Genomic DNA, 27,225 nt, shown 5'->3' with positions numbered 1-27,225 from the left:
CCGCAGGGTCAGAGAGTATTTTGAAGAAATTGTCAAACGGTTCGCGTGGTATTTTTCACCGTGTCTTCTCGTCGATGTTATTAAACATTGGCCTCGCTCGCGAAATATCGCTTTCCCGACGGGCCACGCCGATTTGGAGAGATTTGCGCGCCGTAGTTGTGGTAGGGGGAGGTGGGTCTACTTTTTGAGGAGCCTGGAGGGGCCGTGCTTCGGTGCCACTTATCATTAGATATGGCCACCGTTATAGAGTACACCGAAGCGTCATCTTCAACTTAATTTAGTGATATTTCACAGCGATTTCGCAGCTCGGCCACCGTGGCAGGCGGAATGTGATTTTTTTCTGGCATGCTAGCGTTTGTTTTTACCTGTCTTCGGAGGCGGTTGTTGCTGCGTGGCAGGCTGGCTGCGAGAGTCTCCTAACTGGCCGCTTGGTCCCGCAGCTTGTCGATGCCGAAGAAAATAGAGCCAGTTGCCAACCAAGCGGTCGGTCGGCACCCAACATTTGCATCGCGCGTCGCTGTACATTCGCTGAGGATTCACGTTTGAAGTTTCGTTGACGGAGTGTCGACTTTTGCATCCGCCTGGACTTCGGCTTTGATTTGTTTATACGTTAATGGTAAAAAAAAAAAAAAATTGTTGGCCGTAGTCTTGGGTGGCTAACACCAACTAGCTATATAAGCCGAACTCGTGCGACGACAGCTGTCATTGGAGAAAGGAAAGTGATCCCCCCCCCCCCCCCAATCCTCAAATGCGTGAGCCAGTGAAGCGGTTTTCTGTTGGATTTACATCATCTGCCTTTCCATCAAATGGGCAAAGTTGGGAATAACATTGCAACGTTGGAATATAATGCTATGCGTTATGCATTTTTGAGAATTGTGGTGTTGCTTCATTGGAGAGAGGCTAGCTAGCTCAATTAGCTTGCTAGCTAGCTGGGTGATAAAAGTGCGACGTTTCATCCCCCAGTATTTTGGACATGAAGAGGATAATTCGCTATTCATAGGGCTGGAAGGTAAGCCACAGTGTGATGTTAAACTGTTTTTAATGCGAGCAAGGTGTGTTTTGCATTTCGCCTTGTGAAGTAAAGCTTGTGAAGCCAACATTATCCACCTCCAGTCTGATGTTGGGGGTTTGTCGCCGCCTTGGCTTTCATGACTCAGACTATTCAACGGAACAGAACATTCAGCTGAACCGTTCACGGGTGCTACACAATCACACATCGAGGGGTTAACGTTGTATTTTCACTGCTTAACACAGCATAGACAATCACGTATCACACGCTGCGAACGGTGGCTTTTACTGAAAAGCAGATATAAAAGCTTACGTCATTGTATAAGGTATCATTTTCACTTTTTGTGTAGCGTTGTAGTTCCCCAGAACAGTTCCGTTTCATTGAATAGACGGAGCCTTTGTGTGTGTGTGTGTGTGTGTTGGGCACGAATGCTCATCCCTGCCTTGTACCCTTGTTGTAAAATGGCTAAGGGGATAGCGTAGTTAAGTTTGCCATCAAGCCCAGACTATTATCTCTGACAGTAGCTGTGGGACAACAAAAGAATGAAGCGTGAATGTTAATCCAAAGCTAGTACGACGAGTTGGCCAACTAAACTGCAGCCATAGGTAACCTGTTTGATATGTGAACCCCCCCTTTTCAAAGTTGTATCACCGATATCTAATCTGCTGTTGCTAGTTGAAAATAAAAGATGGATTCGTGTCTTTTTCAAATTTCACGGTCACACTTAGAGGACGTCAATGTTACTTTTGTGTTGTGGACGCCAAAGGAAAAAGGCGACAAGAGTTCAACACAACAGGCTAGCTATCGTTAGCTGTATGCAACTGCTTTGTGCCCGAGCTTGAGTTAACAAAAGCTAACGTTAGCATGTCTCCCAATTGTGCCTGTGGTGGTCGTGACTGCCATAGTAGTCACCGGATCCTAACCCCAGATGCCCCAACAATCAACCTTATTCTCGCTACTTTCAGTCGAGGCTTACCTGGTTGTAAATCTGTTTATAAAAAGGTCCTTATCCAACTAATTTAATGTTACATCACCGCTTACAGTGTTTAGGGGAACACTGTAAGCCCCTGTTTCTTGTCCCAGGGATTTAAGCTCAGATTCATAATTTCTGGGTAATTGTACTGACAGTCTAACCATTGTAATTACTGATATTTCTCGTGTTGTTTGGTGTTATTGGACCACCATCTGTCCACAAAGCCTGGAGGCTGGTGGAGGCCAATATAGATATAAGAGAACTAGAGAATTAACACAGATCGGCAGCAAAAGATGGTGTGACTTCCACCATATCCAACATCACAAACTGAGACCCTCCCCCCAGTTTACTGATACAAAATATCTCTATATGCAATGTCCTTGGTGCTTAGGACAGCAACATGTGCTAAAAAACAAATTTATGCAAACGTGTCCCATCAATATCTGCAGTATAATATTACGCATGTGCAAAAAAGCTAAATAGCAAAGGAAACAGTCTCATTTGTCATATCAGGCCCACCATGGTTTATAAACTGATTTACTGAAAATATAAACTAGCAAACTTGACTTTCTCATGACTAATCCTAAAGATTAGTCATAATGTAGTCTGATGTAATTGCATGGTGGATCAGAAAAACAAGCTAGCAAGAGTCTTGTACACATTTCTGCTTCCATCTTTCTGAAGAGAAATCATCAATTATTATGACTGGTGGGTGAAAAAACATGATACCGTTGCTGTCTGGAAATAGTTTGCTTTTGAAAATGGTGATATAGATTTTAAAAAAAAACAGGAACTATTTTTCTTTCTTTCCAGGTTAATTCTGGGAACGTCAAGGGGTTGTTGGTAAAATAATAATAATAGTGAAAGGGTTTTTATAATTGATTACTTAAATCACCCTAGATGTTAACCTAGGTTTTAATCACAAAGTGAAGAATATATTTTTAATCTTAGTCAGCTGTATTGTCAAATATTCTTGTCCTTTATGACTTTACTGCAACATATATATGTATATATATATATATATATTTTTTTTTAAAAACCCCAGCTAGACTCTACTACGGTTTAATGCTATTTTCACATCTGTCAGGCTGCATCACTGCCCAGTCACAAGACACAATTAACTTACATTTTTCATGCTATTGTTCAATCATGCATAAGGCCCCCAAATGGTTAAATTTGTCACCATCAAGATGTTTTAATGGGAATGTTTGGCTAAATCTCTTATCTTAACACATTCAGCAGGGTTTGAGAGAGAAAATAACTCACTGAAACACGACTGCTATATACAGCACTATGGGCTAATCAAACAGTTAAATAGTGTGTTAGCAAACGGTCACCTGCTTACTTGTCCAGCAGACAAAAAACAATAAAAGCATCGCATTGGATGTTACTTATAATCTAGTGTTCTCTTACCTCATTTACTTATGTTTTTTTCCACCAGCCACTAAGTCAAAGATCTAGTCATTACCGTGCTAGATGCTCTGTTTTCACCAACCACTTGTTAACTTTGTCCTTGAATACGTCGGTTATGTAGCCGAAGCAGCACAACAGCAGAAGCTGCAGTCAGCCATCACTGTCTAAACCAGACGCATTCATCCACAGCACTGCTGTCAAATTAACATTTCGACATTGCTTGCAGTCCCAAAAACACAAAAAAATTCAGTGAATCTTTTATTGATTCAAATTTTCTATCATGCAACAGTGGAGCCCTCAGTGATGAGCAAAACATTTGCTGCAGGTAACTCATGCAGCACAGAATAAGTCTTACTGCACTGGCTTGTTGAGAGAGGCCTGATGTTCACAAGACACACATGTGCTACCCGGGCAAACTGCCTTTCAGAGCAGGTTGTGCAATAGATGAGCAGACAACATACTAAGATTGTATAATTAAATAACTTCTAAATTAAGATCAAGTGCCAGTAGTCAAATTGCAGGAGCTGCTTTTTAAAAAATGTGTTACTATTTACCATAAATGAATTACTGTAGTGCTCAAAACCTTATTACGACATACTAGACATATATTAGACATTTTTATTTTGTAACTGGCATTGGTGAGCTTTTGACAATGGAATTGCATAAAAACTCCTAGAAATCCATGAGAAGTGGCCTATGGTCAAAATTGGGTTTGGTCTTATATCTTTTACGGACAACCATGTGAGAAGAACTGTTCACGTCAACTTCCGATTTGGATTTCTGAGTCGGACATATAGGGATGATGTCTCCCACTTAATGAGAAGAGCTATAGACATGTCAACAAACTGCTGGCAGAATGGCTCCATACGCAAAGCCACTGCCAGTTGCATCAAAATATCCATACTAACACTAATTCAACCAATTCACCTAATTTTATAGGCACTATACAGTTTGTTTATATCTTGTTTCACTTGGTAACAAACTGCTACAAATGCATTACCCAACAAAAGTAGCTAATTTAGACAACTTGTCTGACCTGACTTCAAGGTTAGCATTAGAGCTAACCCCCTTGAAATAATGCACGATCATTCCCAAGTCGAATAAGGGGTGTTCATTCTGTACTTCCCATTCTGACGACATTGTGTGAATAGAGGATTAGTACTAAAAACTCAAAAAGGAAGGTGACCTTTTTAAAGAGATGTTCCACTGTGTTAAAGAAAGCAAGCAAGAAAGTTTCCCCACCACCTATAGATTCAGTGGCTGAAAATGCATTGCATTGCAGATATTTTAGAAAGGGATGTGTCTTTTTTTTAAAGAACATACTCATTTGGTCAACAACACTTCATCAGAGATAAACTTGTGTAAGGAATAGAGCATACCAATTTCTCAATTTGCCTTTTTCCAATAGTAGAATGAATCTAGCTGATTGAACCAGAGAATGGGAGAGGTGAATAACTAATTTCTTTTAAAACTAGGTTACTAGCAAGTTGACAACATTTCAACCCAGTCAAACACCAAGTGCAACAACACAAGACATGGCAAGCCAGGCATTATTACTTACCAGTCCAACAGGAAGAAAACCAGCTTGGTATGTGTCTAACAGCTTTTTATTCAGCGAAGCTCTCACCAACAACAAAAAGCCAGTCTGAGATTCACTCTTGCCTCTTGCCTGGTCACTTTCTTTTTCTCTTCATCGCTTCCTCCATCAACGTTCTCTTAAGTCTCTTCGCCTCAGCCATGCTGCCCATAGTTGCTGCTGAGCCCATTTCTGTTGCCCGCTAGCCTGGTTCTGGTGCCCATTCACGGGCTGCTCCCCGTCAGAATTCCCCGCCAGCAGTCGTTCCTCTGGGCCTGAAAAACCACTTATCCGGGCAGTCCAATACTCTTGTGCTAGCTTTCTAAACAACAACAATTCCCCAGTGCAGCACAGCTACTGAGAAGACTAGTTAAAGGCAGACCAACTGAAGAACATCAGAAGGAATACAAGAAAATGTATGCCTAAATATGATTCAGTTTCCTTTTTATAATGTCGGTGGTGTGTACAGTTCACTTTTATGTTTCTGTTGAGCTGAAAAGGTGGGGGGTATATATGCAATCGTCGGTTGTTGGGCTTTCAATGACTGTTTGGTAAAATGTTAAACGTTACATCCATCCTTAATAAACAGCTTATGGATATTTTAACCTGATTGTACAGCCATTCAAACTGGCTTCAAAGCTTATCAGGAACTTTCTTTTTCCTTTTTTCCTCCGCCTCTGTACAATAATTAGCTGAAGGTATAGAGCACAAGACAACCTTGAATTTTTCACTGAAGTTCAAACGTTTTCATTACAAGTATACTTGTGGACTGGTTTTTTCCTCAGTTTGTGCTAGGGGTGGGCGATATGACGGTAATCTTTTTTCACAGTATATTACATTTTTATAGCCTGATATCAATGCAAAATGTGATGCAATTAATTTTAAAAAATCTTTTTTTGAGAAACTGTTTCCTGACAAAATAAGCAGATGGAAATATTCCATATACTCCAGTGAATCAAATACTTTTTTTCAGAGACAGAGGCATTTCATCACATTGATGCAAAACCCTGAAAATCCAGTATTGCCAAACAGCATCCCTGTTCACCGATCTTGCAACATTTTTGACACCCGAGGGATAGATACCTCAGTAAAAATGTATAGAACAATCTTAGTTAGCAAATCCTCGTATGGTATATATTGTCGACTTAACCCTGGTGCCGGCAAACCTAAAGCAAATCTTTGCTGTTTGCCTTTGTTTCTCCAGTGCAGTCATGCCACCTCATCTCTCTTCACATTGTAAAATGCAACTAAAGGGCAGCATTCACCATATTTACCATTGAGCGGTTTGTAGTGGGTTTTCTTTCAGTGGGTGGGTTGCAGCAAATAGAAAACCTGGAGCGGCTGGCTGTGGAGTGATCCCAGAATGCTATGAGTAAGAAGTGGAAATTGCTGCCGTTCCACTCCGCTCACATTGGGCAGAAGCTGAGTTGATCAACATTTGTCTGCTCAGAGTTGGACACTTTTCAACTTTAGGTGCAGAGAGGTTTGTGCAAGTAAAGCATGGATTGTGGGGTGGTTATAGGTAATGCACCCTGGGCATAAAATCGCACCCATTTACCATGGTGAGAGCTGGGTGTCTCTCTTTGCTAAGAGGATGTCCAGGGTGTTTTAGTTTGGTGACACTCCTTATGTAAGCACTCGGCTTATCTAAATTGTTTCAAAACATATGGACATTTCAGTGAACGAAGCTGCAAGCCATTTTCTTCGACCATCCAGGGTTTAAATTTGCCCATGATGACATGTCATCCTCTTTTTCCTATCCACTCTTTGACAATATCCATTCTGTAAACAATATGAACACAACAGAGGTTTCCCACTCAGAATTTAAAAAGTTAAAGAGTAAATTTTCGATCTTACTTGGTAACGCCTATCATTATCTCATCTTTCTTACCAAATTTTTTTTTCAGAATGTCATCAGAGGATAAGACTGTGGAACCCTCTGACCAGGGACCCTCACCGCTCTCCAGCAGTGTAGGGGCCACGTCCACAGGAAGTCCTGCCCACGCAGACAAGCGACCACGTGGCAGGCCGCGCAAGGATGCTGCTGCTGCCGCCGCCACCATCCTACCCCAGGCGCCACCCTCATCTACGTCTAAGAACAGGAAAAAGTAGGTTTTTACCTCTGACATTGAAAGTAATCTTTTTATATTTTAAGTCCTAATTGAATTTTCAAGCAAGAAAGGTGCCATTGCTCTTTTTTCGCATATTGAGAGTTGTCTATTTGATGTAATAGTAGGCGGTGGAGCTTCTGACCCGTTGAGATTACCTATACGTGTATGGAGTCACTGCCCTCGTAATGACACTTTAAAGTTATAGTCTTTTCAAAATCCATTGTTCTTCTGTGTACAATTAGGTTGAACCTTGAAAATAACCCAAAAAGAGATACTAGACAAACATCAGTTAAAATTGTATGTCATGACTCTTCAAATGAAGTTCCAGTCGGTGCATGAGGAATCATATAATAAACATTGGATAAGCACGTTGACTTGCTTGATGCTATGTTAAGGCCGTGACCCACCAAACTGACATCAAAGAGTGACAAAGGTCGATGGTTGAGTCCCCTTACGTCTCGGCTAATACGCTGCACTTGAACACAAATACTACAGCTAACAGCCGTCAAGCTTGTGTCTTCTGTGCCTGCTGAAAGGTAATACCTCTCTGCGAATATATAAACTGTTAGAAAGTGTAAGCAGTGTTTTTTTTTTGACCACTCTTGCAAATATGACCACATCTAATTTGAGAATATGTCTGATAAAAAGTTGCAAATGGCACTGGCGAAGAGGTGGAGGAGAGAAATATGGAGAAACCTGCGCTAAATGGATTATATCATAGATACTACAGCAACACGCTCAAGGGGCTTTCCCTTTAATTTTCGTTCCTCGTATCGTGCACTGCTCTGCTTACCTAAACAGCCTATCAGAGCGATTTCTCTCACAGATGAACTGCCGTGGATTCTACATGCTCAGTTGGCCAAAAAGCCGCCGACAATGGCCGTCCAGTGCCAGCCGTGAGGAACACACTGCACGGACTAGAGCGAAGGACTATATGGACAGCACCGACAATGCCGATGGCTGACGCTCGGCCCGGTGTGTCAAGGCCATTACTAGTTAACTGGTACAGCTAAACTAACCATGGCTTAAATGGACTGTGAAGATATTTAGGGACAGACATGGTTATGAAGCATTCCCAAAACTTTCAAAAATATCTAGGTGTTGCGATGGAAACAGTTTTTGCAATCACTACAGGTGGCTGTCTTCATTTCTAAGAGCTAGTGTTACCGAGTCTATTATATGTGGTATATTTACTGTGTTCCTCATAAAATACAGAATATTTGTTGACGCTTTGGGCATCACAGTTGTTTAAGCTGGATGCAGATTTTTAATCAAATGTCTTGGTTGGTTGATTGAAAGTCCTCGTCATATAGGGGTTTTTAACAGTTACAAAGAAGCTCGATTTTGGGTTACGCCAGCACAGAAACATCCAGTGAGGAATTCTACGAGGTGCCTGGCCTCTTTGTGACTTCCGTAGCAACATATAATGCAGCTTAGAGCTGTTCTGTAATATAATGCCTGCAAGGTTCTTAACTCTCTCCTTAGTCTGTCCTCTCAATCAATCTTAATACCCTGCTCCCAATGGATCGTGTAATCTGCAAGCATCCAGACGATGTGTTAATGCTACGCTAGAAGGATGACCTGGGTACAGACTGGAATTACTTCATGTTGATTAACTGGTCAAAAAAAAAACACATCAGCAGCAGTGTGTTTTTATTCTTCATCTGCTATTCTTCTTCGAGTTATTCAGGGCTCCGCCGAATAGTTCCAAGCTTAGTTTATAATGTCAACATTCAATTTCTAAATCGGCATTTGTTTTTTTGCATCATAGTCGATTGAGTCTTATTTCCAGGTCATCAATTACCAACGCTGTCTCGGACTGAGCCACCAACTCAAAGCATCTGTATTTGATGACCAGAATTGCTTAAACTCCACCTTGAGCGGGGCGATATAGCAAAAATCGGAATCACCAATTATAACATTTGTATCCACAATAAAAAAAAAATCTATTTTGTTCGAGGTTGTTCCAAAAAATGTTATTATGTATCTGCGTTCGCTTGGCAGTCGCTACTCCAGTTAATCCAATGAATCACTTTATTCAAATTAGGGTTTTGTTAGAGGGTGTCTTTATTTTTGTAGGGTGATGACATTATAAAATGTAACAGCAGGCATCCGAAGCTTCATTTAAAAAAATTCATTTGAAACTTCACATGTAGAAAAAGTATCTGTAGAATGGTCAGAATTAAGACTGTAGTTGCTTATGTAAAAACAGGCTTTTCTAAGGCTGCAGAGAGACTAAAAAAGGTTATCAGAGTTATTTTTGTTCAATATCTATGACAAAATTATGTATCCCATCTTAGATTTCATTGAATTAGATTCCCTGCACCTCCAGAATCCTCTACAGTGAGTTTGTCCCCCTCAGCTTTGTGGATGGATCTCTTTTCAGCCATATCAGTACACCCCGATTTCTAATCTTGCTATTGGTCATAAAAGCAATAGGATAATGCATGGCTGGTCTGCCTGGTTTAAAACTACCCGTTTGTCAGATTAGAAACAAAACTATACTATTACAGGATAAGTGACATACTATGTTCAATCACATACACTGATTGAGAGTGCAACTACTTAACAGAGCTGTGAATTATCCTCATAACAATCTCGTTTCAATTCCAACTGGCTTCCTCCCTCTGATGGAAATGAGCAGTGTGTATAAATATTAAAATCACCAGTGTTAAGTGTTAAATGCCAGTGTGCTTGTGACAAAGGAGGAAGTGACAGAAATCGCTCTTGTAGACCTGGTTGTTGGAATTTACTAGATTTGCCCACACTCCATCTGCTAGTGAATCCAATCCTGACCGGCACGATCCTTGTTGGGTTTTCCAGGCAGCACGCTGCTAGCTGGGACTACTTACCACAGCATTATTTTCACCTTTTCTTTTTTTTCTCTCTCGCTCTCTCTCTCTCCCTGTGGTGGGACTGTAGGGGGGTGGGGGGTGAGTTGTGCAGGGTATTGGGTTGAATGTTAGTCTTGAGCGTTTGTGAAACAACTAGCTGTCTCAGTGCTGAAATTTGATGCCTTTAGCGTAGTTATATATAATTACAGATGAATGTTGTGTAGCAGTCTATGTAAAGACGTCACCACCTACTTTATGTGTGTACACCAAATTGTTGTAAAAATGAAAATGTCACACGCAGCTCATTTCTGCTTCTGATTTGCCTTCTGGAATCAAAACCAACTGAAATGTCATTCGCTGTCGACGGTTAAAGTGCAGACAGCCTGGTGCTTGGTGTAGCATGCGGCCAAAAGATGTAAATGGTTTGTTGTGTTGCTAAAAACTTGTTTATCTCAGTCCTGGTTTATAGCTGTGTATAACTCTGACCCCTTGTGTCATCAGGTGAAGTATCCGTAATGAAACTTATATAATTAGAGTCCTGGCTGATTTAACTTTTTAATTTACAAGCTCCTTGCCTCTAGCCTTGACCTTTTTAAAATGAGAAATTGAAAGAGTTGATTTTGGATAATTTAAATGTTCAGTGTGTAGGATTTAGTGGCATTTAGCGATGAGGTTGCAGATTGCAACCAACTGAATACCCCTTGCCTCACCCTCCTCTACACTGGTGGTTAAAAACGCAAAAACAAGAAAAAGGCCCTCTTTAAAGCCAATTTTGTTTGGGGCACTACAGAATCGTGACGTTGCAAGATGGTGGACTCAGTGGAAGGTGACCTGTTCCCTTTGTAGATATAAAGGATACAGGCCTCAATCAGGTTAGAATCAGGCATTGCAGCGATTAGCCATAGGGTCGTGTGAAGGTGTAGGCTCATTTGTGTGACCCCCAATCCAGAAGGTGGTGGTAATTCACCTCGAATTTGTTTGCAGTTCGCCAACCGCCATTAAACAACAAAGGAGAAACTGTTGTGTTGCTCTGCTACTAGTGATTGTTTGTCCACATCAACAGATTACAAAACAATAGAGAATAACCAGGATGCGAGGCATATCGTTACGGTGGTTTTAAAACTGGTACACCAAAAAATGTCCGTTGTGTTTCCATGCTACATTTGCACCCTCAACTGACATGTCCAATCTGCAGGTCAGTGTCGGTGCTACAGTGATTGTGTAGATCGACAGATGGAAAAAAACCCCACATATTTTCAATAAACAACCAGGATGTCCAATGCCAAATTGAGTGAAACATATCACTACACTTCTGTGATTGCCCCCCGCAATGTGACGTCTGATTGCGTTTCTCCAAAGTTGTCCTTTTTGCCACAGCCGGCTAAAAAATTTTTGGCACCCACTGTGGTCCACACCGCTGCAGCGTAAACACACTAACCTTATTAAAATAAAAGGGAGGACTGGTGTTTTTCTTCCAATGCTTGATTCTGTCTGAATGGGGCCTCATTCTAAGGTACAAAAGAACAATGATTCTGACGTGTAGGTGATTTATACTCTAATGAAAACATATTTAAGAATTATATATACACTAATAGATCGCTCTAGATCCCTCTAAATCCCTCATAATACTACACAGTGGACCTTTTAACCGGTGCTTGGCAAATTTATAAGTTGTGTCAGAGAAGGCCTACATGGTATGAGGAAAATCGGCAATGTGCGATAACATTGTTTAATATTGCAAAGGTGTCATGATTTGCAATAAATAATCAAATATTTATGTGTCCACATTGACTCTTCTCTCCTCAGTTTTCGTGCAAACTATCCCTGCAGTTGCGACCAAATTGTCACTAATTAGCTCAAGTTTTATCTGATTGGCCAAATGATGTGAATGCTAGGCCCATGCAACCAGGGCTCCATCTGATAGGTCGAATGTTTGCATGCTGTGTGTGAATGTATAGTACATGTCTTTTGCAATGTGACGTATGACACATGTTCCTATCTCGAGGATGATAAAAAAATGATTTATCAGCACCACATCAACACAGATCTACACATTGATTAGTTGTCATTTTTGTTTATTCAGTTGTCAGTACAGATGCTATACACTACGAAGTTGTACCAGTTGTTTTTCTTGGTTTATTTTTCTAATATTATATTGAGTCATGCAATGAAAACTGGTCCTTTTTCAGAGATTATAATGCAGACAAGATGCTTGGCTGTTGCAATGGTCATTATTATTATTATTATTATTATGATTTTTAACCTTTGTTACAATTAGTGATGCGTGATTTGTTATTTATCAGCCATTACAATAACTGATAATTACCTGACTCTCATGGCCGATACCAATAAAATAAGCGATAATAGAAACCAACATTTTAATGCACACCTGATGTGTAAGATGTAATGAGCAAAGATTGTTTGCTTGATATTCCATAGCTGTGATAAGGTTTTATGGTTAAACTTTTCCCCTGGTGTTGTGTTCTTGCAAAAGTGATGACATGTGTGGCTCTTGTCTACACTGCATGGCTCTACACAGGTTCAGCAGTTTAACTTTATGAGTGCGACATCAGCGTGTGTGTTGTTCTTCTTTTGTGTTTATTGGCTGCTCACAAAACAACTTTAAAGGTGCATACCACAACCTACTGTGTGTAGATGCACACTTGTTAAGTCAACAAAAGCAGTTTAGCTTTGTGCTATCGGTTAGCTGTATCAGCAGTAATTTCTTTATCTGCCGCTAAACCGATAATAAATGATAAATACATTTTCCATTATTGGGCCGATAATTTATCTGTCTGATGTATATCGTACAATGACCCCTAAAAGGAATGAAAAGGAAGTGAAAACCTTGAAACTGGTATACTACTATGTTTCTAGCTTCTTGACAGTTGTTCAAGTTCAGATTCTGCACAAATCTGCGAGACAGCCCATCTTTGGTTGTTAATTACTGTTTGCACCTTCACAATAACATGGCAAGAGCTCTCTGTTCGTTTGTTTCCACCTTATTAAGATATTTATGTCTGACTCAAGCTTACAGGTAATTATGTTTTAGCCAAGGTTTGCTGGAGGCTTCTTCTGTCATTCTTGGTTTTCAGGGTTGTTCCTTATCTTGACATGGAAGTCATTTAGAGGGAGGGGTTGATTTGGCATCCAGCCATTTGTGATTTTTCTCTCCAGTGGCACCGAAAATTACCCCACCCCCCTCCATCCCTGCATCTCCTCCCTCACTTCCAACCCTCTGTATCCTCCTGAGTACCCCTGAGACGTGCTGCTCTCATTTGGCCTGTGTTTGCTCTCCCCACTTAGCATGCTAACAATTGATGACGCTATTTAATTTGTATCCATGACAATTATCCCCTCCACATGTCGCCTCCAAGATTAGTTTAACAGAGCTCCCATTGGAGGATGCTGACACTGACGGATCTCTCCATACTGTATGTGAAAGAGGTGTGTGTGTGTGTGTGTGTGCGCGTGTGTGTATGTGCATCTGTATGAGTTGGCACACAGGCATATGGTAGTCTGATATGCTGACAGTGCACATTCAGTGAGATATTGGAAGGGTTTCACTCTCTTTGTAATGGCAACATTTATTTCTTGTTTTAAAAATGTGATGACTTCTTTAAAGAGAGGACAGGGGGAGTGGAGAAAAGGCTAAGATTGCGTTTAACATGGGACCCCAGAGAGAAAATCTTGAAAAGGAGCAGTAATGAGATATATTTGGGTCACTCAACAGGAGGTAGACACATGAGGAGGGATATCCCGATCAAGTTTTTTTTTTTTTTGCCTTGGATCTCAATCCAAGTCCTTTTTTAGTAATACATTTTTGCTAATACACAGTTCTGATCCAATACTTGTGTGTACCTGCAATGTATATATTGTTTCAGCATTGACATCACAATGTGCACATGCGCAATAGTCACATTGCAGGATGTGCAGTATCAAGTAAGGCAAATTAACTAAAATGTGTCGTACTAAAGCTTTTTTTGCTGCTTGATATAAATGCAAAAACGTCCGTCTAATATTACATAATTTAATCCGATTTTAAGGGTGTTTGGATGCATGAGAGTTCGTTACTTGTAAGTGATAATGCAGGCTCTGCATGCACAGCAAGCCAACAATCACCAATTATTCTTGATCAGCTCATCAAATAAAGCAGGGCCTTCCCTAGTGGTTAGATAAAATGCACTCTCCACAAATAGAACTATCCAAGTTATCAGGTGAAAATTACTGTTTTTTTTCACATCACAATATATATTGCAGATAAATATCGCAATGTCAGTTGTTGTCAATATCATTCACCCCTAACCTGCATGGTGCAAGTAAATTTAGTACTGTATATGTTGCACCTGTTACATCTGAATAGCTTTACAGTAAATTATGTAACTTGGTTTAAAGCTTTCTTAGATGGCTTTTATATAATAGGCTTTGGGTCTTATAGGGTGGAGGGTCAGTGTGTCACTGTAGTGGCAGGACATTTTGGACAGGATTTGAGAAGCCTCTGTTGGTCACCTGCATACTTAAGTTTGAGTGCATTGTTCTACTAATTCCATTGTTTCCCATTTATTTATGTGTGGTGGCCCACCACAATATCAGCACTGATCGCCACATAGTGAGTTTAAGTCTTTAAGATGGGTAAAATCTTATTTTATAGAGCTGCGTAACGCATTGATTTAGGCACTCTTCACCCGCTCTCGCCCTCACACAAACACATTGACAATGGACCCTTCTGTGAATAGCTCCTCCTCCTCTGTTCACACTCTGAATCAAAACATGATGCGGTCAAGTGAGTCATCATTTGTGAAGACCTGGTCAGGCCAGCCACTGCTTGGATTTAATCTGCGTCTGTTTGCGCTGCAGCATTCTCCTAAACAACTTAAGTAGATGGGGACGTGTTTTAAAACTTAAAAAACAAGTGAAAAAAAACCAAACATAAAATGGCTTTATACAGCTTCTCCGTCATAATCCAAGTCTCTGGGAGCGTTAAGTACCCATATTGATGTCGGAAGACATTATGTACACCCTTGATGAACGGTTAAGCTTGTACACCTAACGCTTCTAGCGTAGCAGCTACAGTGAAGATTTTGGCTTAGATGTAAATAACATCTTCTTGAATCAATTTGGGATTGCTGGGTTTCCAGAGACTTAGATTGCACTGGACGAGAGATATGAAGATATGTTACGACACTTCGCCCGACATTCAGTTGGCACACATTGGGTGAACATTCCTATGCATATTTTTTTGTTTTGTAATTTGAATAATAACAAAAAAATACTGAAGTCTCCGTGTATTCAAAAACACAGAGATGTTGGTTTTGTACACAGCCTTAATGAACAATGTCTGTTTTGTTGGAGTGGGATGTGCTGTACATCACAACCCCTAGTAAACAACATGGAAGCCTTTATTTCAAGATGCCAAACATGATTCATGCAAATTCATGAAAATGCAATTGTTTTGTGTGTTAAATTGCAGAACTAGTATCATATATTAAGTAATGTCTGTATTCTGATTTGAAATTAAACTAGAGCATGTTCACTTGGACTTTGATAAGTCGTCATCCCTCAGGGAACTGTAAATGATGAAGGCATTTACTCCATGTTGAACACACACACTGAGTTATGGTATGAGCAACAGTAAACGTTGATTTGTTGTAACACTGTCACCCTACGTAGGTATTAAATTGCGGATGATGTTATATTAATACCATTAGTGCCTCGTTATTTAATTTACCAACCTGAATGTGTAGAGTTATCCAGATTGGCCTTCCTCCATCTTTTAAACTCCACATAACTACCAGTCTTTATTGTACACCCCCCACTACCAGCCTTCCGCCTTGCCCAGCGGCTTGAGTGCCTCCATTAAAAATCAGTGACAGCTGTGACTATATTTAACTAATTCATGACCGCACCGCCACCCCCCTCCTGAGGCAAACCCAGGCACTATTTCTTGTCTTATTCTTTTTCTCACTGCCTCTATTTTTTTGTTTGTGTCTCTTCCTCACCCTAGGGGTCGCACCAGAGGGAGGGTTGTTCTGGATGAGGAGGACAGCATGGATGGGACTGAGATAACAGAGTCCATAGGCCCTCAGGACACAGGTGAGATATTGCAATCCCCCTTTTTTGATCCATTATGTACACGTTGGTTATACTGGGACTGATACAAGACTTGAACTCGCTCATCCAGGCAGCCTCATGCAGGGAGCGCTTCAAAAGGGTATTTCTGCAAAGGTAGAGGAGTCTCCCTCTCCTGGAGAAGGATGGATGAGAGCTTTTTCTTGGCACCCCATGCTTCTACTTCAGGGCTATAATTGAAAGGGTTTAGCTTGAGCTGTGAAGCTGCAGTGGGTGTGTATTTTTTTTTTTCTCCCCTTACTGCTTCCATCTTTCCTCCTGCTCCGAGATTGGCATTGAGGTGCAGTGGGAAAGAGCCCAAGGCTAATGCCCTCTAAAAGCTTTTTAAAATCCCATCAGTCTCTCCAGACCCATTTATGTGCTTTTTTATGTGTGTACATCACATCACGTGACCATGCCTCCCATTCTCCTACATCTCAGCACTGCCCTGTTGCTGTGCTGTAGATATTGGGGAATAAAATTCTGCCAGTGGCTAGCTTTACTTGTATTAGCTGGGGTTTACTTTGCATAAAAAAAAGATGAATATAATCAGTTTCAGAGCATTCCAACAATATGATTTTATTTATTTATTTATTTTTCATGCTTAGATAAAAACAGAGCAAGCACTTGAGTTTTGTCTTTTCCGTCTACTCCCATGTCCACCAAAATCATAGTGATTCCCTCAGTGGCCCTCTCTGCCTCGAGGCATTTGTCAATTTGAAATATACATATTCTGTTCAGTCCTGTCTCTAAAGACATCTGCATACACCAAGCAGACTTATCTGTGGTTTGAAAAGGTCAAGACCTGATCCCCTGTGTTGACCTCATGTATAACCCTTGATTTGTGTCCTGTGTAAAGTTCAGCTAAAATGTTTTATACAAACCACTTCTGAAAACATTTTGAATGTGTTTGAAACAAAAAAATACCCAAACACTTAATAATACTCTACACATAGTAACCCATAAAGGCTTATCAGAATGACCAGGTTATTGTAAAATATTTAGTTATAAAACAAACAAAGGTGATACAGAATTTCCAACACGTCATTCATAACCATAAGAAGTTTTTCCACAGGTGCGTTCAGTTATTAGGAGGTAATGAGCTTGAATTTGTCCTTGTGTAATTCCATCAGATGACGCTAGTCATTGCAGTATTAGCCTAATTACGTCTCAGTGAAATGTAAATAAAATTTTGCTTGGCCCAAAGTCTCAGTGAGAGGTACGTTTGGGAGTTGTTTTGTATGATTAACGCAGTGAATTGAGCCTCTTTTTTTTTGTAATTTAGATCAAAAGCACACATGATGGTAACAAAATTGGGTGTAGTCGTATTTCAGGCAAAATAATTCCCATTAATATTAAACCCCATTTCTTGAGATATTTTGGCATGCCATGATTCTTAGTGTTTTCCCTGCCTCCATTGTTATTGCTATTCTGTACAAGAGCTTGACGGTCCCAGTGGGTTTACAGTAATCAGTGCTTGAGCATATGGTACCCATATTTTACCATCCATCTCACTAATAAAGGCTGTGTTTCTGACCTGGAGGAAACTGACTAGAATGCAATCACCCTGCCCTATGACAGCTTGTATCTTTCAGAGGCTGCATGCTGATTTTACAGACATATTTGGGAATGACTTGAATAGCAGATAATAGCATAGAGGCCAACCTTAAACATGCTCACAAATGCTTTATGGGGATTTAATGCTTCGTCATTTCCTACTTAAATCACTTAACGTTTTATGTTTTTGTTACCATCAGAAACGCAAATCCAGCCAGTGGAAACTGTGGAAGTGGTGGCCACAGAGGTGCCAGAGGAGGACAAGCCCTCTTCCCCTCTGGCCCAGAGCCCTCCAGCTGAGAGTTCAGCAGGACCATCTGTCCCAGCGAGTAGAGAAGTCAAAAGCAGGTTAGAAACACTAAACTTCCACTGAACCATTTGAGAAATAATGATCCTTGTGACCTTTTTAAAGTGTTTTTATGATTGTGTACATATGTATGTTTAAGCCTTAGAATACAATTGTGCATTTGTGTTCAGCAATATGACATGATGTTTTCTTTGCTGTGTACATATGCATTTATGAACTGAAATGGAGTCATCACTTGGTAGAGAGGCAGCACTCTCCTCCCAGGTGCCACTCTGTTAAAGGTTGTAATCAATCTCCTGGCCTGTCTCAGCTATCGATGTTAAAGATGGAGGGCAGACCAGCAGCATCTCCTGGGATCTTATTAACGAGGCCAACTCATCCCTTACAAATGTGATGAATATTAACCACCCATGTTGTTTCTCAACTTTCCAGCTTTTGGCTACTATTCTCCTTTTGTCTTTTTATCACTCTTCTCACACACGTTTTTCTCACATGAAATCTGCAACACTTCCATGTCCAGTTACTCTTGTAAGGTGATGGTTTTGGTTTTCAACTTCTTGCAGAAAAAAATCATGCAGAATTAACCAACCTGAATGTGTAGAGTTATCTGATGTAGTTAAAATGCCATTATAATCAAAGTTGTATACAGGGCTCCAGACTATCTTTTTACTGCTTTCACTGGTGTGCCTAACTTTTTCATTTAGGTGTACCAGCACATTATTTAGGCACACTCAATAATACCTTTCAGTACCTAACAGGATAAAACTTGAGGGTTTTCAGCCCATAACAAACACAGCAGTAAGTGAAATCATAATTTATTAAACGCAATAAGTAGCCAGTGAACGTAGCTGGTGCATTAGGTGCAACCAATAATACCTTTCAATTTAATTCTTAACACATCATGTAAAAGAGTGTAAATAGGAAAAGGTGCAAATACATTATTGTTTCTTCCTTCGTTTAAATCACAGCACATGCAACAAGAAATCGTGATAACCTCAATTGTTTTAAAAAAGAAACTGCTAGTTTTATTTTGCGATTAAATGAAAAATAAAAATTTTATGTTGTGATTAAAAAAAATCTAAGGAATTTGAAAGTATTTACCCGCTAATACAGTCAAGACAGGTTAAGGTGCATGTGAGACAAGGGTCTGACCATTTACTCGTATATCATGTGGATTTCACAAATAGTTCATTTTATGTGTGTGTGTGTGTGTGTGTGTGTGTGTGTGTGTGTGTGTGTGTGTGTAGATGGTGTGTGTGCACCTGCCTCACAAATGCAGCCATTATGTGTTTATATGCATGTTGCTGCCCAGACAGTTGCATTCCTAGAAGAAGGAGGCCTTAATTCATGGTGACATGTGTGGCACTGTATTAAGTCACAGTAGGTATATATAATTTAACACCCCCTTCCACCCATTTTCTTTGTTTCAGCGAGCATCTCTGTGCCTTCTGTTACTGCGGTGGCCGTAGCCTGCTGGGTCAGGGGGAACTGCGAGTGTTCAGCACCACGCCTCAGTTTGAAGCACTCTTCAGCCACAAGGGTGGAGGAGGCTCAACAAGCGATAGCAGTGATGGTGATAAAACCACTCAGCCAAAAATGGCCGGAGAGACCACCTCAGGACAGAGGGAAAAGACGAAGTAAGTAGGCCTGGCTGACAATGTTGTTACAAGTGTTTTGGCACTCAGTCAAGTCATCTGTGATGAGTCCCTGTTGTGAGTTCCTCCCTGTAGAAACTGGACAGGAAATAACTGGTGTAGAAATCTTCATCACGACCAAATTGTTTACTGTTTTACTATTTATAAAATGGATGGTTTTATTTTGGTTGAAATGACCTTTTACCCTTTCCCTGGAAAGCAGAATTGATACTCATGTGCATAGCAGTGTGTGGCCAAAATCCAATATTTACCTACACACACACACACACACAGACCTCACAGACCTCACATGGTAACAGGCCTCTCTCTGTTAGCAGGTTGTCTACATTTGAAGGCTAGATTATCACTTTGCCTTAGCAGTTGGTGTCCCCATGCCCAGGGATGCCACATAAGGTGAAGGGTGCACATGAGCCATTCCTGTGTTTTTGTGCATGAGCACTCGCATATTTCCACACTGTGCCAACAAAGGACCCTCCTCGGACTCTTTTGGACAGCTGCCTAATTTGTTTTGGTCCTTTGGAATCAGTTGGGTGTCTCTCCGGGCTCCCAGTGATGTAATGGGCAGTGAGAAGCAGTATGCGTCTGGCAGCATGCCAAGCCAACCAGTAGCTGTTGTGTTGTTGCCGTGTGATTGGTCATTGGGGCCAGTCCTTGGCTGTGCCACACAGAGGCACAGGAGGGAGCACAGGGCAGGAGGAGAAATTGTATATTGATTTGTCAGAGAAGCAGAGGTGGTGGACAGAGGGGGAAACTGTGAGAGAAGATCATTATATAATTGGTGATGAAACTTTGGCTGTGAACAATAAGCTGTCAAGGCTGTTTGTCACGAGTGTGCCATCATGCTTCCAGAAACCAGTCTCTTGGTTTTGGCCGTTGGTTTGTTTACTGGAACTTGGGGTCCTTTTTAAATGCTAATGCTCCCTCTCCACATTTTCCGCATGCAATGCAGCTCACTAGCCGAAGCCAGGGACTCAGGGAAACGCATCCTTTTCAACAGACTTTATGAGACTGAACAGCCAGCCTCTTGTGCACACACCAAACAAGATGGCCCTCTTCCTTCTTCTTCTCCTCCTCCTCCTCCTCCTCCTCTCCCTCCTCCCCCACAGCTTTTTATTTGCTCTCTAACATTTTCCCCCAGCTCATTCTCTCTGTCTTCATCTCTCTGCTTTTGTAAAAACTGCACATCGTCCTCTACCTTTATGTCTTTGCTCTCGATTCATTCCTTAATTGATTCAGGCTGTCCTTCTCCTGCGTTGCATATCTGTCAGCTGTCCTCCTCTTAAAAAACAAAACAAAAAAAAAACCTGCACTGACCCGCTTTCTCTGAAAACCTCTTCCTTTGTTCCAGTGGGTCTGAAAACTGCGAGGAAGAACCAGACCCAGCCAGTCGATTTTGGGATGAGCTTTCTCATGTCGGCCTTCCACAAGATCTCAACGTCCAGTCTCTCTTTGAGTCAGGTAAGATCACTAAAAGAAACATTTTCACTGCTTTTTAACAGACATATTAAATGGAGAGTACTCATGAATGCATATGTTGATGCAGAATCTGCACCAGATGTTTATGTGATTCTAATCATCACATCCTTTTTATGTCTTGAAATTTCAGGGCAATGCTGGGCACATCAGAGTTGTGCCTTGTGGTCCGAAGGTGTTTGTGAGGGCGAGGGACAATCTCTGCTTAATGTGGACAGAGCCATTGACTCAGGGAGCACAAAGGTGAGTCAGGGGAGAACATCCATGGACTAATAGGTGTTAACACCATCTTAATGTGTTGGGGCAGCAGGGGAGGGACTGCTTCAGTGAGGCACGGCAAAGCTGATGGATCAGACTGGCTGGTAAAGGTCGGGCCGGCAGCGCGGATCTCTCAGCTGTGAAATGGAAAAGGTCACGCCACTCAACGGGCTGAGCTCTCATGGCAGCTTAGCTGCCAGTGTTAGCAGTGGCACGGCTCTCTGATTGCGTTAGCAACCCATTGCTCGTGCAGCCCATCAGCGAGTCTTCCACTTGATCTCCAGAGTGGCTATTAGTGCACACTCATAGAACTGAGACAAATAGGGAATGGGTGAGGCCCTGTCATGAATTTGATCACCAGGGGGCTAAAACAGGGGTTTAAACAGGGGTCTTGATCCTAATCTGAGATACCCGATGATTTCCAAAGAGACATTACAGGCTAAAGTACTGTCTTAACATAAGCTGTCAGTCATAAAAAATGCCATGGACCTGTTTAAGAGGTTGTTTGTTACCTTGGCTGTTCACAGAATGTATTAATTTTAGTTGCGGATAAAGACATTTTAGTCATATTTAACGGTCTCTCGCTCTCTCTCTTTTTCTCTCTCTTTCTGCAGCACTGTGCATACTGTAAGCGCCTTGGAGCATCCATTAAGTGCTGTGCTGAAGGATGTGCTCAACTCTACCATTACCCCTGTGCGGGGGCAGCTGGGACCTTTCAGGATATCAGGACTCTCTCGCTCCTCTGCCCAGAACACTCTGCATTGGCCATTCACAAATGTAAGTTGAGTAGAATTGGATACATTGTATGTAAAAAGCTAAAATAAAGTGATTTGCGTAAGGGAATATTTGACATTTTATCTGTTAGTCTCCCTTGACTTAACTGACTCTTTCTTTAATTTTCCTGCCCATAGTTGTAGACGAAGTAAATTGCGCGCTATGTGATAGCCCGGGGGACCTACTGGACCAGCTCTTCTGCACCAGTTGCGGTCAGCATTACCATGGGATATGCCTGGACATGGCCGTGACCCCTCTGAGGAGGGCAGGTTGGCAGTGCCCTGAGTGCAAAATCTGCCTGACATGCAAGTGAGTGACCTTCCCACCCGCCTAAATAACGAATCTCAGCCTGAACATTTTTTTTCGTCTCTTGCTTTTCCTTCACTTTTCTTCTTACTGTTTTTCTGTATAGCTATCAGGCATGGTGCTAACTGCTGGTTTGTTTACCTCTGTGGTTTGCGAGGAGCTAACTGGATGTTGTACCCTAAAGCTCAGTCTTGTAACTTCTGACCTTATTTAAACAGCGCAGGAGCTCTGCTAGCAACCGAGCCTGTTTGCCTTAGGTGAACAATGTCCATTGAGCTTTCTGTTCTGTATTTACATAGAAACCCTAGCACCATGTTATTACTGCATAGCATGGTGTTTTTTCAAGATGAGACGGGTTCATGATATATTGTCACTATAATGGATGGCATGGGAGTTGAGACCTGCTTCCTATGACTTATTTTTTTTATTATTATTTCACCATTTAAAAAAAAAATGTTGTGCCTTTTATTGGGGAGGTTATACGAATCTAAAATCTTACCCGTGTTTAACAAAGTAAAACTAATTTAAATACATCCATATTTGCCCAGGAAAAAGCCTTTTGTTTGTTTTTTCCCCAACCAATTCTTCTGCATTACTCATTGCCAACCCTACAATTAGAGATGTAGCACCCCCACACACTGAGACACACAGCTACACGCCCCAAGCTACTGTATATCAGCTGAGCTAATATTTGAACATACTAACATTTCTATATTGTTGTTAGTGTTACCTTGGGTGCAGTTGTCCTTCTTGGTCATATGTGTATGTGAAAGAAGAATAGTGTACATAGTTTATTTTTCTGTTATTCTATTTTATCTTGTTTTGTCTTGTTTAATTTTTCATCTATCACTGAATCCCTGTTTTCCCCTTTGCTTATGACTCTTGAGCTGCTGTAAAAAGGGAATTTTTATGATTAGGGATCAATAATGTCTTATCTTACCTTATAAAAGTATTACACTGCTGGCCATATAACATTAGAAAAGATAGTTTACAGGTATCAAATTACTGACAGAAATAAATAAATAAATACATAAATCCTTAATATCTAAAGGTATAACAAGTTCACCCTAAGGTTTTCTATAGGTAATTGTTCGTGGTATTGGATGCAACATAGCAGGACGACTTGTTGCATGTCCTGACCTACACATTATTGCGGTGCTCATCTTCTGTATGTACTTATCAACAATAGGTAGTCAGTGTGTTCAGCCAGTCTTCCAGCTGATCTGGCAAAAATAAGGTTTTCATTGTGAATGACTATTGTTTTTTAGATGGTTTAGAAGTAAAATATTAAAATGTTGGCAAGGCGTACACTAAAACAACAACAAATAATTCTTGCTATTTTTGAAAAATCAGAACAGAGTACATATTAGTCACGGCAGAAAAAGGCTGCTTCTCTCTTCTGATTCATGCATGCCTTCATTCATCAACACGGTAACAAACAGAGCTGATACTTGCTGTAAAACTGAGATCCAGTATAGTAGAAACTACTGATCAGTTCAAACGAGGGATGAAAACAATCTCAAAGAATACACCTGCCTTGCAAAATCAAAGGGAAGAAAGTGAGACTGAGAAGTAAAGCATTGTGTAAAATCATATTTTGTTCAGGAAACCTCCTGAAGATGACAGTTCCAAAAGGAGAAACCCACGACTATTATCATCCATGTGACTACTGTACCAAATAAAAAATCCTGTGTAGCTTTTTGCAGTTCATGTGTTCAAGTCTTATGCTGACCCATTTTGCACAACCCTCTGTCTCTCTTTGTAGAAACCCAGGAGAGGACACTAAAATGCTGGTGTGTGACATGTGTGACAAAGGCTACCATACCTTCTGTTTGCAACCTGCTATGGAATCTCTTCCCACCAACGGATGGAGATGTAAGGTAGGAAAGACTTCCTATAATTTTGGATGGCTTATTTTTACGACGGTATGAAAACAGGTTATTGTTTTTCCATACTGGCTGGTATGGGAAAAAAAATCCTAAAGCTGTGTTTCGATTGAAGTTCCAAACTGTTGAATGTGATGCCCAGATTGTTTCCACCAGGTGTAACCTTGAAGCAAAATCGCAATTTCCCACTCTGTGTGGATTGTAATATTCAGTGGAAAAATTCAAGGTATGAGTCTTTGCTCAGGCACAGAGTAAAATGTCTACCACCCACCAGAATATGACTTTGGTGGTTTGTATGTGAGCTTCTTGGGGTTAACAAATGACTCACACCGGCTGATCTTTTAAAGGCTTCAGTTCAGTCTCACTGCCTTAAGATAAAGCAGTATGTGAGTGTGTGTACATGTGTGTGCAAGTTAATCACACGCAATCCCTCACTGCGGCCCCGCCCCTCCATCCTCCAGCCGTGTAAATGCTGTGCTCCTCTCTCAGGCAGCTGGTTAACACACCATGCAATTCGCTGCAGCGGTTAGCGAAGGCCATGACAATAGAGCCAGCAGGTGATGAAAGGTCTTCACACTTGGCTTCTCTATCTGACTCAGCACAGGAGGAACACACAACCCACACGCATCCTTGCCACTTGCCTCTCGCCATCAACCCATACCCCACTCACATGGTAGTTTTGTTCTGAGTGCAACTGTCTTGCTGACGTAGAGATCAATGAAAAATGAGTCACTGTTCCAGTTTCAGTGCTCTGTCATATTGTCTGTCATGGAAGAGCACCGAGCTCACTCAAGCTGAGCAGCCAGCTGGTCTATTAAACTCCCAATCACTTTATTACAGAGAGAAAGTTAGTCGTGGTACACTTTTCATAAACAAATTTCATGATGATTTCTTGTGGAAAATAAGACAACTGGAAACAGCTATCACTATGTCGAATCTCCCCTTTAAAAAATGTCATTTTAACACTAGTTACTGACATTGACTCATCAGCTTTCCCCCCCCAGACCTTAAGGACATTTTTTGCATTCATAATACAACTGCATAGAGTATATTTGGCCCAAAGTAGCACTACATTAAAAAAGTATAATCTTACACAGCATCACAACTTCTTTTTTATTTAATTATGTTTGAAAGCTTGATTAGTTAACACAAAATTGGTTGAGCAATGTTTCCTATTTGATAGTGTCTTATGATTTGTCGGAGTACATGACTGTTTAGTCAAAATTTCATCAGCGTCTCTTTGTTCTCCACATGAGCAAAAAACTGCAAATCAACAGCAGAATTAAATGAATGCTGCTGAAATACAAGTCAAATGCCTGCTTTTAACCCAAAGCAGCTCTTGCTGTTGCGTGCTGTCAGTATGGATATCTCATCAAAAATGCTGGCTGCCATTTATTTGCTTTGTGGCTCTGTAGCTCATAACTCTGCAGTCAACAAAACTGTTCCAAAGACTTTTGAAAAGCAGTGGGACTATTGTTTTCGGGGCATGCAAGCTGACAAAAAAATAGCAAAGTGCTTTATATAGCTGATATAGATCCTTTTTTAAAATGATTCCAAAATGTTTAGGACAAAGCAGGAAAACAAAAAGTTCTTAGATGTGCTCCATGTTTTGAATTCAGACGCCTGCCATTCGTAACCCTACTCAGCAGTACGTTGCACGCAGTCAAGCAGCTATGCAGCCAGAACCTGATTAATTTGACCTTCATGTTTCATTCCTTTTGACCTCAAAATAAAGTTTAAATTGTCTTTAACAATATTCAATAATCGAATGTCTGCACTGTTATGTGTAACTATAGTAGTATTTATGAAAGACTGGTTGGTTTAAATGATCCTTTTGATTTGAAAAGAACCTGGTAAGTCTATTTCATCAAGGCCTAAAAATATTGCATTTATTTTTTGGTAAAAATTACCCAGCTCCCCCTCATGAATCTGCTGGAAAAGAGTCATGTTCTTTAAAAATAGGCATGTTCGCTGTGTGCCTGGGAAGGTTTCATGCTCATTTCCCATTCCATGACTTAACGTGCCAATTCTCTAAAGCAGAAACACAGTTTTCATACTGCATTGGGTCTGAATGGTTTTCAGTTTGGTCATGTTCATAAGATTTCCTTTGCTCCGCAGAACTGCAGAGTATGCATCCAATGTGGAACACGAACCAGCAGGCAATGGCACCACACCAGCCTGCTGTGTGAGAACTGCGTCCAAAACCAGGACCCTGCTCTGAGCTGTCCTATGTGTGCCTGCATCTTGGACCCTGAGCATCACAAAGACATACTCTTCTGCCACAGTTGTAAGAGGTAAGAGAATTTTTCTAATGTAATTAGTCCAAATGCAACGCTCTTGTTTTTTGATTGGGCAATCAGTGTTCCCTGGTAATACTAAGAAACCACTTGGAAAACCACAGTAATAAATATGTCATAACAATCCCTTAAAATTCCTGCATACTCCTTTCAGATGGCTACACCTGGAGTGCGAGCGTCAGAACTCAGGCCAAGCAGAAATCCACCCCAGAGAGGACTATGTTTGTTCCAACTGCAGGTCTCCTGCTGTAGAGCAGGCGCTACAGGCAGAGGATATGGACACCGGCCCAGAGCTCAGCCCTCAGCCAGCCTCCATGCACACAGACTCTGAGACTGGCCTACAGCTGGCTAAAAAGCACACGGACCTAGAACCTGGCACTCAGCTGCCTCCTGAAATGCACAATGACCCCAAACCGGAATTACTCTCTGTTCCATTGCACTCAGATCCAGAGCCTGTTCAGGCTACCGTCCAGGAGGAGAAGCTGGCCACGTCAGCCCAGAAGCCTGGTGGGTCTTTGTTCCAGAAAGGTTAGATACACAGGAAGATGAATGCTCTGATCTCTTTCCTTGTGCTATCCTGGAGTCTTTATTTCCTCAGTGCTCAAGTGCCCCCCCTGAGAATCTAATCTGTTTATCAGCATATCAATCATACCTTGTTATTGCAAGGTACAGCCAAGTAATCTAACTC

At 41.1% G+C, this 27,225-nt stretch overlaps 1 protein-coding gene across 6 annotated transcripts in view; it reads left to right on the top strand.

Annotated features, from left to right (window-relative positions):
- The first annotated feature begins 271 nt into the window (after positions 1–271).
- The window catches only part of kmt2cb (lysine (K)-specific methyltransferase 2Cb), a 71,066-nt gene continuing 44,112 nt past the window's right edge, over positions 272–27,225 (top strand). For 5 of the 6 annotated variants that reach the window (XM_073491609.1, XM_073491607.1, XM_073491608.1 and 2 more), the window contains exons 1-12: positions 272–1,009; positions 6,879–7,079; positions 15,921–16,009; positions 17,782–17,929; positions 19,319–19,525; positions 20,892–21,001; positions 21,150–21,259; positions 21,889–22,051; positions 22,186–22,357; positions 24,120–24,234; positions 26,359–26,534; positions 26,692–27,065. In XM_073491609.1, coding sequence (XP_073347710.1) covers positions 6,880–7,079; positions 15,921–16,009; positions 17,782–17,929; positions 19,319–19,525; positions 20,892–21,001; positions 21,150–21,259; positions 21,889–22,051; positions 22,186–22,357; positions 24,120–24,234; positions 26,359–26,534; positions 26,692–27,065 — 1,864 coding nt within the window. In that variant the 5' untranslated portion in view covers positions 272–1,009; position 6,879. The remainder of the gene's footprint in view (positions 1,010–6,878; positions 7,080–15,920; positions 16,010–17,781; positions 17,930–19,318; positions 19,526–20,891; positions 21,002–21,149; positions 21,260–21,888; positions 22,052–22,185; positions 22,358–24,119; positions 24,235–26,358; positions 26,535–26,691; positions 27,066–27,225) is intronic. The other variant, XM_073491605.1, reaches the window with a different exon arrangement.

Source organism: Pagrus major, chromosome 21 (assembly GCF_040436345.1).
Source record: "Pagrus major chromosome 21, Pma_NU_1.0".
Taxonomy (NCBI): domain Eukaryota; kingdom Metazoa; phylum Chordata; class Actinopteri; order Spariformes; family Sparidae; genus Pagrus; species Pagrus major.
Note: the sequence above shows the minus strand (reverse complement) of the source record. Positions and strands in the feature narration are given on the sequence as shown.